Below are 12,498 nucleotides of genomic sequence, written 5' to 3' on the forward strand. Positions count from 1 at the left end.
TGATAAAGGTTCCACGATATCACCACAATGTGCTCATTAAACAGGTCATTAAACCAGGCTCTGAATATATTAACAGTGACATCTAATCAAATGAGGAAAAACTCACAAAACTACTTTAATGGGACAAAAAACTAGTTAGTGGATAGAAAGGTGTGAAACTTCAGACTTTGAATGTCTCCTGAGAAATGACTCTCCAACAAAATTGAATCACTTAATAAAAACAGCGAATTACTGTCTTTTCCATTAACAAATGTCTAAATACCAGTGAGTAAACATGTTCAGAAAACAGACCAATTAAGACAACAAACAAAGCCACTGATGAGGGTTGGTTCATTTATTTCAGTAAACAAAAACAACGTCCAGACTTCCTCTCTAAGCTCTGTTGGCACTAACTGGCTAACGTTAGCACCCTTCAGCAAGTGCTGCAACCTCAGCTGATGTTAGCATCACAGACTGTACTGACCAGCATTTTTTACATTAGCTTTGTACGTTAGCGTTAATGCTGACATCGGCTATGTGATTAACTTCTGTCCTGCTAGACACAGCTAATTTTAGCTGTGCCTGACGGTCAGCTAGCGTTAGCCAGCTAGCATGTGCAGTGCTTCCACAGTGAGTTTAACAGAGAAAAAAAAACAGCGGAGCGTTTCTTGAATTTGAACTACACAGAGGTGATAAATAACAAAACTGATCCCCTCCCCCGTTCCTCTTCTTCATCCTCCTCTTCCTCTAGCAGGGGTGATGGTCAGGGACTCTCTTCCTACAGAAACAAACAATACAAACTTAAATACAAATATAAGCTACTTGTATTTTAAAATTTATGCTACTTTATACTTCTGCAGAGACAATTACTGCACCTTTTACTCCATTACTATTATTTTAATGGGTTTAGATGGCTGTGTTCTAGTCAGAGATAAAAGAGGTGAACTGACCTGGGAGCAGCTTTGATGATGTTGTCGACTCTCAGGATCATCTCAGCAGCCTCAGAGGCGCTCAGCAGCACCTGACGCTTCACCTGGAACGACTCTGTGATGCCCAGCTCCACCATGTTACCCACCGTGCCATCAGACATGTCTGCAGGGAAACACAATCCTGTCAGCTGACATGGAATCTAATCTGCTGGGTTCATATGTCAGAGAAAAGCCTTGTGGATTTTCATGAAGCTGAAACCTCCAGTGACACTCACAGCCACATACATATATGCAACGTTTTTGTTTTATGTGTAGCTGTAACTCACTCAGTCCAAAGGTCGTCTTGTTCTCCTGGTGAGCAGCTCTCAGCTGAGCCACCAGGTCTGCGCTGTCGTAGCCGGCATTGTCAGCGATGATGGTCGGCAGCTGAAAACAGGGGGAAAAATTTTATCACAACTGGCAAAAAACTTTCAGCCTGTACAAGAAAAACAAAAACATAAAAACATTGTAACAGAAGGAAAAGAAACTGACTTAAAGGATTTATGGTTAAAACATGTAAAACCACGGTATGTTCCTTTAGTAGAGAACAGAGACACATTCGTACCATCCTCAAAGCCTTGGCAAATGACTCCATGGCAACGGCCTCCTTCCCTGGCGTCCTATTGGCCAGATCAGTCACCACCTTGGCCATCAGCATCTCGGAGCAGCCTGGTGAGAAAAAAAAAACACAGAAATGTAGACGCCCGTTTCAGCCAATGTGATGAAAAAAAAAAAAAACACAAGGATCCTGTATATAACTGTGTATTTGTCACAATAAAGACTTTTTCCTGCTTCAGTGAATCTGGTCTGACTGTTAAGATGCAGGAGTCTTGTGTGTTTTTGTGTGTGCTGACCACCCTCTACCCAGTGTGTGTGTGTGTTTACCTCCTCCATAGACAGTGCGTGGTTCCTTCACAGTCTGAGCCAACACACACAGAGCGTCATGCAGCGAGCGCTCTGCCTCGTCCAGGATCTGCTGAGTTGCTCCTCGCAGGACGACGGTGCACGCCTCACCTGAAGTTGGGGGAGGAGGGAAAAACCTCAATAACACGTACACACCCACAACACACAACAGTGAAGTGGAGGCCTGAAACATGAGTATGTGTTCGTACCCATCTCGACTCCGGAGAAGTGGATGAGTGTGTCCTCTCCGATCATCACCTCCTCGATCAGTTTGCAGTGACCGAGCTTCACCATCTCGGGGTGGTCGAAGGTGGAGGTGATCTCTCCGCCTGAACACACAGACACAGATACACAGTTCATTCATTGTGTATTCATTGTTGCATTAACTGACTGAAAGCAGAAGGCACAGACTCCGTCACCCACCAGCCTGGAGGAGGAGGAGGGGTGGAGAAGTGATTGACTCAAATGTCTGACAACCTCATACTGAGTGTGCACGTACCAGTGACCAGAGCGAGGCGCTCGACGCCGGCGAAGTCAGCGTGCTCGATGGCCATGACACCGGCCTGAGCAAACAGCTGCTCTGGGTAATTATAGATCAACTGTCTGCAGAGAGAGAATCACAGGATCAGACACAGGAACAGGAGCTGATGTGGCAGACGAGACGGTGGCTCAAAGACCGCAGTTTCTACGCTCAGTGATTTCTGAGTGAACTACAGCGCCTTCCAGTGGATGATTTACTCACTGCTTTCATTTCAGTTGTCATGCCTGCACAAAAATATCCTTCTAAGGCAGCAGCTAATCATTAATCAATCTGTGGTTAGTTTTCCACAATTAATCAACAGAGAGATTTAAAAATACGATTCATTTTTATCATCACATAAAACTAAGAACAGCAACAAGTCCTCAAACACCTGAGGAATATTTAACATTTTTCTTTGCAAATAAATGATTACTTGATGCATTTTCTGTTCCATCAGTTGTGTTGTTTTTGTCTTGTATTTTCTCTGTCAGCACCTGAGTGTGTGTGAGTCTGACGTGTCTGTACCTGTTGATGAAGCAGTTGATGCCGTGCTTCAGGATTCGGTCGACCTTCTCCTTCATCTTTTCTTTCTCTGCGAGTTCGATGTCTGCAACCTTCGCTATCGAGTCCACACGAACCCTGGAGCCAAAGATCTGACGCACAAACACACAAAGAGTCACTTTACAAGAGCAAAAGCTTCTGTGTATCGTTGACAATCTATGCAGCCCGGTTTATTATTTTGTAATTTTCTTGTTCAGATTCAGTTGTTTCCCTTGAAAACAAGTGTGTGTGTGTACCTTGATCTTGTCAGTGTCCATGCCTGTGTTGGCGATCAGGATATTGGCGTTCTCCAGCCTCTTTGGTTGGTTCACTCCAATCTTCTTGTCCAACAGGAAACCTGGACAACACACATGATTACAGCGACCAATCAGAGAGAAGACCCCAGCCTTGGGAAAGGGGGGATGACATCACACAACGCGCCCTCACCTTCGTCCAGGTAGGAGTCAGTGAGGCTGCCTCCCAGCTTCTTGATGACGTGGATGGCCTCCAGGTTGCCGGAGCCCTTAAGCCTCAGGACGGCGTTGACGGCGAGCTGAGCGAAGTGGTCTTTGTGGTGAGTCAGCAGTTTGGAGGACAGGGTTGTCCGGGCGATATTCAGCAGGTCCTCCTGGAAACGAGTTGGGTCGTTGCTATGGAGACCAGAGAGAATGATGAGAGAAGAGAGGAGAGAAGAATAAACACATTAACTGAAGGTTTCTCTTTCTCTGTAACTACATTTATAAAAGGAATGAAAGGGGAACAGACTCACCTGTGGTCGGCTGCAGCCTCTCTCAGAGCCTCTCTGGCGGCCTGAGTTGCCTTCCTCCAGCCGGAGATGATGGTCTGTGGGTGAATCTTCTTAGCGATCAGGAGCTCCGCCTCCTGTCACAGGAACAGTGATGGTTAAAGCAGAAACATCGAGTGGAAGGATGTTTTACATTGTTCTAATTTATTCATTTAACAGGTTTCCCTAACCGACAGAACAACAGGTATTTACCCTCAGCAGCTCGGCAGCCAGCACAGTGACAGACGTAGTCCCATCTCCGACTTCATCGTCCTGAACCTTTGACATGTCTGCGAAACACACACAGAGGTTAGACATTACTCTTCCACTATCAGTTCACCTCACCAATTTAAGTCCTTGATAAACTGGTGGATGGAAAGGTTTAGAACAGTAATGTCTCTGTCAGTAATGTTGCGTAAACATGTTTGATGTGTGATATTATTCTCAACGATGCAACGCCATCATAATCAACAGAAAAATGTAAAGTATTTGTTGTTTCCAGAATCTGATGGGGTTTTTTTGCCACATGTGATAATGTACTGAATATATTTGAGTTTAGAGGCTGTTGGTCAGGAAAAATCAAGACATCTGAAGTTGTCACCATGGTCTGTGACAAAGTATTATGAATATTTATCACTATTTACTGTCATTTTATAGACAATACAATTAACCAGTAATGAAAATAATTGTTAGATCAGCCTTATTCCCTTATTCCCATGATTCCCAGTACAATCAGCATAACATTCAACATCTTCACTCACCAACCAGGACTTTAGCAGCAGGGTTATCGACTCCGATGGCTTTCAGAATCGTCGCTCCATCGTTGGTCACTGTCACTGTGGCGCCTTTCCCTCCTCCGAGCAAGATCTTATCCTGAAGAGGAAGAGGAGGAGAAATGATTTTAATTACAGAGAATAAAGTCAGCAATGCTGTTAAAAACAGGGACAACTACAAACACACAGCTTTTGTGACACATCCAGCTCCAAGTAGTATTTAACAAGTGACGTCATACTGCAGTTAAATTAGATGAAAATCAATCAAATTTGACTTTTTAGCCTGTCACCTTCTTCTCTTGTTTAAATATAAGTAAATAATAATAATAATAATAATAATAATAATAATAATAAAAAGAGGTCAATGATCTAAAAGAAAAAATTGGAATCTGTAAAATTAATTCAACATTAGTTGGTTGTGAAATGACCCACCATCCCCTTTGGGCCCAGAGTGCTCTTCACCAGATCTCCGATAGCGATGGCGCCAATGAAAGAGGACTGCAGAGAAAACACAGATTCTGAGGTTTAACTCAATCTTCATGGGTGGACTTTAAAAAAACAGAACAATAATTTTACTAATTTAACAAAAATAAACACACCAGTCGTGCAGTCTCGGCTTTTTCTTCATCAGCTCCATGTTTAAAGATGTTGACTGGGGCCATTGATAAGGACGCCTACAAAGAGAGACAGCAACACGATTAATCAACCAATCATTATAAGGGAAAATTAATGCTCAAGCTCTTGTGTACAAAAAACTACAGTCTGAAAAGCATTCTCAACGTAATCACCTGATGAAAATCTCTGTTAAACTGCCACAGTTAAAACATATTTGGATGACAGCTTAAGCTACAACTACTTTTTCAGTGACTGAATGATCATTTTTCAAGTAACAATACCAAACACATGCTGTTTCTAGAACTAGAACATTTGCCGATTTGATGCTTTACTTAAAATAAATAGTTGTAGTAACTGTTAATGGATATGTTAGGCAACGGTACACAGCTTAGGCGTGGACAGAACTATTTATTCCGAGCAGCTTTGAAAGCCGCAGTGCCCGAGCCCTACCCATGTCATCCTGGAAACCGCTAGAAGCTTCCACTTCATTTATTTAGAAAATACTCAAAAGTGAAAAGATTTTCAACAAATGAAGTTTATCATGCACATGGGGGTTATGCTCTGCTTCACTCAGATTTTCTTTGTTTGTTCCAGTCGCACTTATGAATTAATACACCTTGATGATGGCTGGTTTGTTCCTGTGTGACAGCCACAAAGCCCAGATGACAAGCTAATCTAGCATGCTAACAGGTTACAGGCTAGCTAAGAAGAATGGGACCATGCTGTGCCCAAACTGTGCCAACTGCCATTTTCAACTTGACACCTGAGATAACGTTAACTTCGGGGCAGCCGACAGCATCATAGTCTGTGTGTCTGATTCTCTAAAACAGCTGCGCCTAAGCAGTTAGCTTAGCCGTTAGCGCATTCATAACGCCCATGTGCTTTCTCGCCGGTAAGCACTGCTAGCTGCGAGCTAAAGGGTCGCTACAAACCACCTAAACAGGGCGTACAAGGTGTTTAACTGAGTCTTTGTGCGCTCGGCTATATAATGACATGGAGCACGGAATTATAACCGTTTCTGTCTTTTTAGAAAAGAGCAAATAAACGTTCAAACTCACCATGATGTCTGCGATTTAGGGCTACAGCCGTGCACGCACAGAAGAAGGGCTGAACGGATAGAATGACGTAGTTACGTACAGAGGGATTGCTGCGTTCAGGCAGATAATGGAAAATACGCCGTTACCGTCGTCTGATGGAAAACATAGATTTTGTTTTCAAATTAAGAGACAAAGCGAAGTCTGAACACGTGGATCACAAAATAAACTGCATTCTGTATTGAACTCTGCTTCTTCTGAGGGTTCAATACCTTTACTTCTTTGTTTTGAAATAATGACAAGACCAAGGCTGGATCACCAACAGGGCAAAGTGGGCAACCTTTAAAGGCCACTGAAGAGGAATATAAACTATCCTCTATCCTCCATCTTATAGAAGGGCCCATCCTCAGTCTTAATTGTTTTAGTTCATATTGTGATCATTTGTTGTAAAATTGTTACAACAATTTAATTATCAGTTACTTGACTAACAGAAAACATCATACAAGGTCGTATTACTCCATCAATTCATTTAATTATCAATATGCCTGTGGGTTCTTTAAAAACATGAAATGCCATCATTATTCCCCGTAGCCCACGCTGACCTGCACAAATTACTTCATATAATATTTAAGGAAGATCATGTGACGCAACTGAAAGCAACTCAGCAGCCACCAGATCTCTTCTTATGGTGAGAGTGTCTGCTTCACCTCTAAGGTCGAGAAGGTGCTCAGTATGTGCTGTCTCTGTGTAACACGTGTGCAGAACTAGTTAAACGAAATTAGTACATATACATGCAGAAAAAAGAGAGTTGCAAAATGAAAATGACCGTATCAGGATATTAATTTATTAATTAAAAATTAATAATCTATTTATTAATATTTTATTTACTACAAATAATCAATAAATTGTTCATAAAGGTCTATCTGTGTTGCTGTGTTACAATATTATTATTATTATCAACCTATGGAGGGCTATTTGTCTACTGTTTGTGTTCAGGAACTAATATAATATAATATAATATAATATAATATAATATAATATAATATAATATAATCAGTTTTGTTTCACTAAATACCAGAGGGCAGCATAAACCCACAAATCAAAAACAGAAGGCTTTTAATTAAACTTGTAGTTCACAATAACTCCAGAAGAGGGTGGTGTCAGTCTTCTTCCAGTGGACAGGAAGAACTCGTTAATCTACCATCATTTCATGAAATAGATTTTAGCCCTAAGATGCTTTTTGGAACGGAACGTCGGACCATTTAAAACCACAGAGTCCAGTCTGAGGCCAGTTGTTACTTTAGAGGCACCAGTTAAATTAACTATAAAAGCCACCACACGTCTGTTTCTGAGGACTCAGCAGCATCAGAGTCAGTCCAGTGGTTTAGACTCTGCAGTCACACGAGGACACAAAATGTGGGACCAAAATAATCTTAAGGTTTCTGTTGTAGAAGTGTCTCTGGAGTGCAGCAGGAAATAAAGGTGGATGGGGGAAGAAACAAAATGTATTTTTAAGGAAAAAACAAACAAAAAAAATATTTTCAAGATACTTCAGATGTTTTTATCGTTTCCTCTTCTTCTGCCCTCGTCTCCGGCTTTTGTGACTGGCAGCCTGGACGGGCAGACAGTAGATGTGCATGGGAAATTTCCTGAAGTAGCTGCTGACCCAGGGTCTGTGGGAGATAACCAGAGAAAACACAAAGTCTCTGAGTGATGCAGACACACTCAGCCACATCATTATCACATGTTCATTTACTTTCATCTGCTGTTTGTTTATTTGCACATTTTGACACCACACAGACAAAGATCCTCGGCTCCTGGAGCAGGAAGTCCTGTTGCTGTATCACACAAACCAAACTCTGTTTATAATTCTTGATATTTTCAAAGTTTCCTGGCTGGATATCAGAGATGAGCGCTGGTTTTTAATGACTTCAGTCTTTTTAACTGATCTACAGTTCAGCATTACTCTTGAACTTGCTGGACCTGATTCCAGCAGTTTAAGCTGCTGACCATCACTCAGTTAGAGGGAGATCGTACCTGCTCACCACAGTTACACAGAGCAGGAGCAGGTGTTCAGGGAGCAGAGTGGGAATTACAGAGGCTCCGTTCTCCCTGTTACAAGTAAAAACGTTGCATAATGCTGCTTTAATGTGATTAATCATCCTGTTTTGTTGTATTCATAGTGTAGCAAATGGTGTTTGGCCATTTGGTTTGTTCACTCATTTGATATTGTCGGAGTCTAGTTCTGTTTATTTGACCTCTTTCACTGGCCCAGAACTTTATTGCATATTTTGCAAATTGCTATTTTCTCCATTTCAGGCAAATAAAAACCCTCTTTTTTTGCCTGCCAGCTCGTCCCCTCTCACACCCTGACTCACACATTTGTAGCTCTTCAAGCTTTTCAAACTAAAAGAATGAAGACAAATCAACAAGAAAACTGTCAACCAGTGTCAGTAAATTCTTCATGCAAGTTAAGTGATGTTCTGTTGGGCCTTGTAAATATCTGATGATAAATTCAGCTGTTACAATGTGTGTGCATACTTGGTGACACGCTGGCTCAGACTCAGGTAACACAGGTTTTTCCATAGTAGCTTGTTCTCTTGTTGACGGAGGAATTCAGCCTCTTGCTGCCGCTCCACATCCAGACGCAGAGTCTCCCGAAGCTCTGCCTCGATACGACCCAACTGAAAAACAAACGCACAGAATCATTAACCTTCATATTCTGGTCTGAAAACAAAATCTACTTGACTTTGTCCACATCAACTAATCAAGTAGTCGACAAATCATTTCAGCCCTGATTAAATGTGTCATTCTGACCACTCTTCAGTGTTGTGGGAATGAGCCTACAAGCCAGAAGCAAGTTAGCATGTTAGCACTTCCTGTTCCCTTGTCCCAAAGTAATGGTTTTTGTTTAAATGTGTGAAATAAGGTCTGTGGTTTTAACATAAGCTCAAGACATTTCATTTTTTATTCTACAACATAAAATACGTCAGTAAAAACCCCACTTGTGATTTTTAAAGCTTTTACATGTCTTAAAAAAGGCGGTTGCTAACGAGTGTCTAAATGAGACTACAGAGGTTGTCGGGGACGTTAACATGAAAACTGATCTACTCAGCAGTCCACCTTTACAGCCTTGTTGTGTTTCTACTCACTCTTTCAAATTATCACTAACTTTCTAAGAAGAAAGGCTTTTGTAGAAGAGGTCAGAGCTAAATGAAATGACAAGGTGGAAGCTTAGTGGTGGAGATGCTGAAGTCATGTGACCGTGGTGTAGTTGGTTTATAGACTAACATTAGCTTTTTACTAATGGAGATTGTTTTTAGGCTTCAAATATTCGATTAGCTTGCTGAACCAAATGTTTAAGTATCGGAAACTTTATTGGTCACAGTTTATTTTCTGTAATAATCCAAAACCCAATGAAAAAATCCCACTAGCTTTTTGTCAAGAGAACCAGGGTGATGCTAACTTCCAGGTTGGGCTACAAAAATACATCATCCCTGCACCACTCTAGGGCTACAAGTGATGAGTGTATTATTTAAATGCTACCTCATCCAGCAGACTCCTGTTGTCCTCCGCCCTTCTCTGCTGCTCGTACAGAGCCAGAGACGCTGGATCAGACAGACGCCTCACTTCCTGTCTCTCCACCTCGTCCGTACCTGATTTACCTGCTCCACCTGTTCTACCTGTCTGCTGCTGCTGGATAATTGGAGGCAGGAAACAGGTACTGAGAGAGAGAGAGAGAGAGGGAGAGTGATGAGTTCATATTTCACTTCATCATGTTGTACTGTTGTCAAGCAGCATCTGTGTGCTGAGTGGCAGAGCTAATGATCACATGAAAACACACACACACACACACACACACACACACACAGATCTAAACCAGTTTCCATTCAGATTTGTTTACAGTCGGGTCTGATCACAGTAACGTATCCCTCTGCCAAGGTCGCGCTTCGGTGGAGAGTATCTCTCTCTCTCCCTCTCTCTCTCTCTCTCTCACACACACACACACACACACACACACACACACACACACACAGACTCTTATCAGACTGATCCAGACTCAGTTTCCAGTCTCTCTGCAGACAGTAGCAATGTTTCCATTCAGGTTTTTATTTGGTTATATGTCTATGTCTATTTGATCTTCAAAGATAACTCTACAGTACCAGACTCCATTAACAAAAACAGCTATTTCACCTCGCAGGACATGGGAGCTGCTGGAATACCACTGCCTCAATCTGTCAGTTGGTTTGTGTTACTATGTGGTACTTTTACTTTTGTTAAGTATCTGAATACTTCTTCCACCACTGACAGTTACACAATAACACAAACTAACTAACAGATAAAGGCAGTTAAATAAAAAGGATCTTACTCTATAAATAAGTTAGATGCTCAGTGTGATCCCACTCTCACAGTAAATATGAAGCTACAGCCAGAGGCCTGCTAGCTTAGCTTAGCAGAAAGACTGGAAACGGGGGGAAAAAGTTAGCCTGGCTCAACCATTCAGCTGTCCTCTTACCTGTGCTCTCTGCTGTCTGACTCCTCCTTAATCTGAGAGAGATGTCGAGCCCCCATCTTGATCTGCAACACACACAGACACACACACACACACACAGAGGATATCAGTATCAGTTAATTACATGTTCTCAGAGGACAGGACGGAAGCTGTGAGAAGGAGGAGAGGGACTGTTTCCCTTACTGACAGTTACCGTGGTGACAGAAGACATCTGTCAGTCAGTCTCTGGGCTGACAGGCGAGACCACACACACACACACACACACACACACACACACACACTGAAACAACTGACAACTGAGTAGAGATTAGTTACCTGTCTCTACTCAGCAACGTTACACCTGGTTTTTGTTTAGTGTGGATTAACAATTTATATCAGAGATCCATAAAGGTCCAAATATAAAACATTCTTACTTACTAAATGTATATAAACCAAGACAAACAATGTAAAGCTCCTCCAGTGCCCCCCATAGACTCTGATGTTCATTACAGCCCATAAAGTTAAAAATATTCCCATCACTCAACTGAACAGACTGAGACCAAGGAAATTCTTCAATAGCTAAAGTTTAAACTCAAAATGATGTTTCCTGGTTTGTACTTTATCCTCTGTTCAACACCAACCTTATCTTGGGGTAAAGCTGAAGCTTGAAATGACCGAGAAAACATTAACCCAGGACCAGAGGAGAAGCTTCAGCTTTCAGGGACTTAGATTGAATACAAGTGTAATTCATTTAACAAGGGCTTTTCCACTGGTTCTCTTTGAACGTACCGTCTCTCCATCCTGCTAGATATTCTCCAAAAATGAAGAGTAGGACTGTGGCTAAAATATATATAAACACTTATTAAAAAATCAGAGTTCTTCCTTTCACAGACTTTCTTAAGAGGACAAATTTTTAAATACAGAAGGTTTTTTCAAATTTACAAATTTTCAGGGATTTCAAAGTTGAAACTGGCAACAACTCTTATTCAACTTCTTAATAAACGCACATAAAGCATCAAGAAATTGGGAAAAAAAGATCTTCATTCAGTAATATAAAGTCAGTTTTTAAGCTAATTCTAATGATTCTTTTAGTGATTAATGAAGAAATTATTAAATAAGTAAAAGTCTTAGAATGAAAAAGTAAGCAGTCAGACGTTTCTATCCACCGAAGAAAACAGATACTTACGTTGAGCTGAAGGTCCATGTCTGTCTCCCTGCTCTGTCTGTTTGTGTGTGTTGTTTCCCTCCTGCAACTTTACCTTCCTCTCTGCAGCTGAGCCGTTTGTCTCAGACACCTAATTAGTTTGGTGTTTCTGCTGCACCTCCTCCACCTGAATTAGTCATCAGTGTGTTTGTGTCAGCTGAAGGAGTTCACATGTTAAAAAAAACAAACCAGCTCCTAAAGATTATGTTCACATACGACTTATCCTCAGAGGAAAATATGTTGTGTAGTACATGTGATGCTGAGTGAATTACATTTTTATCAACATGATACATAAATGTCTCCAAGTGGTTCATGGTCAACATGTGTTATTTGTTGTAATACTGTCCTTTTAACATAGAGTTGAAATTAAAGTAAAAATTAATTACCATACTGTTTATGTTAGTTATGGCAGATAAAAGCAGCTCCATCGTGGTGACTGTAAAACAGAAAGGGGCTAAGTTGTCTAGCTAGAGGTCTTAGTTTTTTATGCTGTCAAACCAAACACACAAACAACAATAACAACAAAAAACACAAATATCTTTAGTCAGTCAAATCTGTGGGTCCAGCTCTTCCTCCAAGGTGAGCTGGTGCCTAACACTATGTAAAATGTTGGTGTCAAAAAAATGTGTCACAAAGATTTGACGCAATTTAAAAACATTTCATTAATTCACTGGATATTAGCTTTT

At 41.3% G+C, this 12,498-nt stretch overlaps 1 protein-coding gene across 1 annotated transcript; it reads right to left on the reverse strand.

The window, feature by feature from the left end:
• Nucleotides 1–319: 319 nt before the first annotated feature.
• cct2 (chaperonin containing TCP1, subunit 2 (beta)) lies at nt 320–6,256 on the reverse strand. Its single transcript, XM_018702824.2, has 16 exons — nt 6,141–6,256; nt 5,067–5,141; nt 4,900–4,965; nt 4,456–4,567; nt 3,908–3,984; nt 3,680–3,792; nt 3,358–3,560; nt 3,168–3,268; nt 2,896–3,023; nt 2,350–2,453; nt 2,060–2,179; nt 1,833–1,961; nt 1,513–1,616; nt 1,235–1,334; nt 930–1,071; nt 320–757 (listed from the first exon to the last, which is right to left on the reverse strand). Exons 1-16 carry the CDS (start codon nt 6,141–6,143, stop codon nt 727–729), a joined length of 1,608 nt encoding a protein of 535 aa, XP_018558340.1. The 5' UTR covers nt 6,144–6,256; the 3' UTR covers nt 320–726.
• Between the last annotated feature and the right edge of the window lie 6,242 nt (nt 6,257–12,498).

The sequence above is a fragment of the Lates calcarifer genome, linkage group LG18, assembly GCF_001640805.2.
Source record: "Lates calcarifer isolate ASB-BC8 linkage group LG18, TLL_Latcal_v3, whole genome shotgun sequence".
In the NCBI taxonomy this organism is placed as follows: domain Eukaryota; kingdom Metazoa; phylum Chordata; class Actinopteri; family Centropomidae; genus Lates; species Lates calcarifer.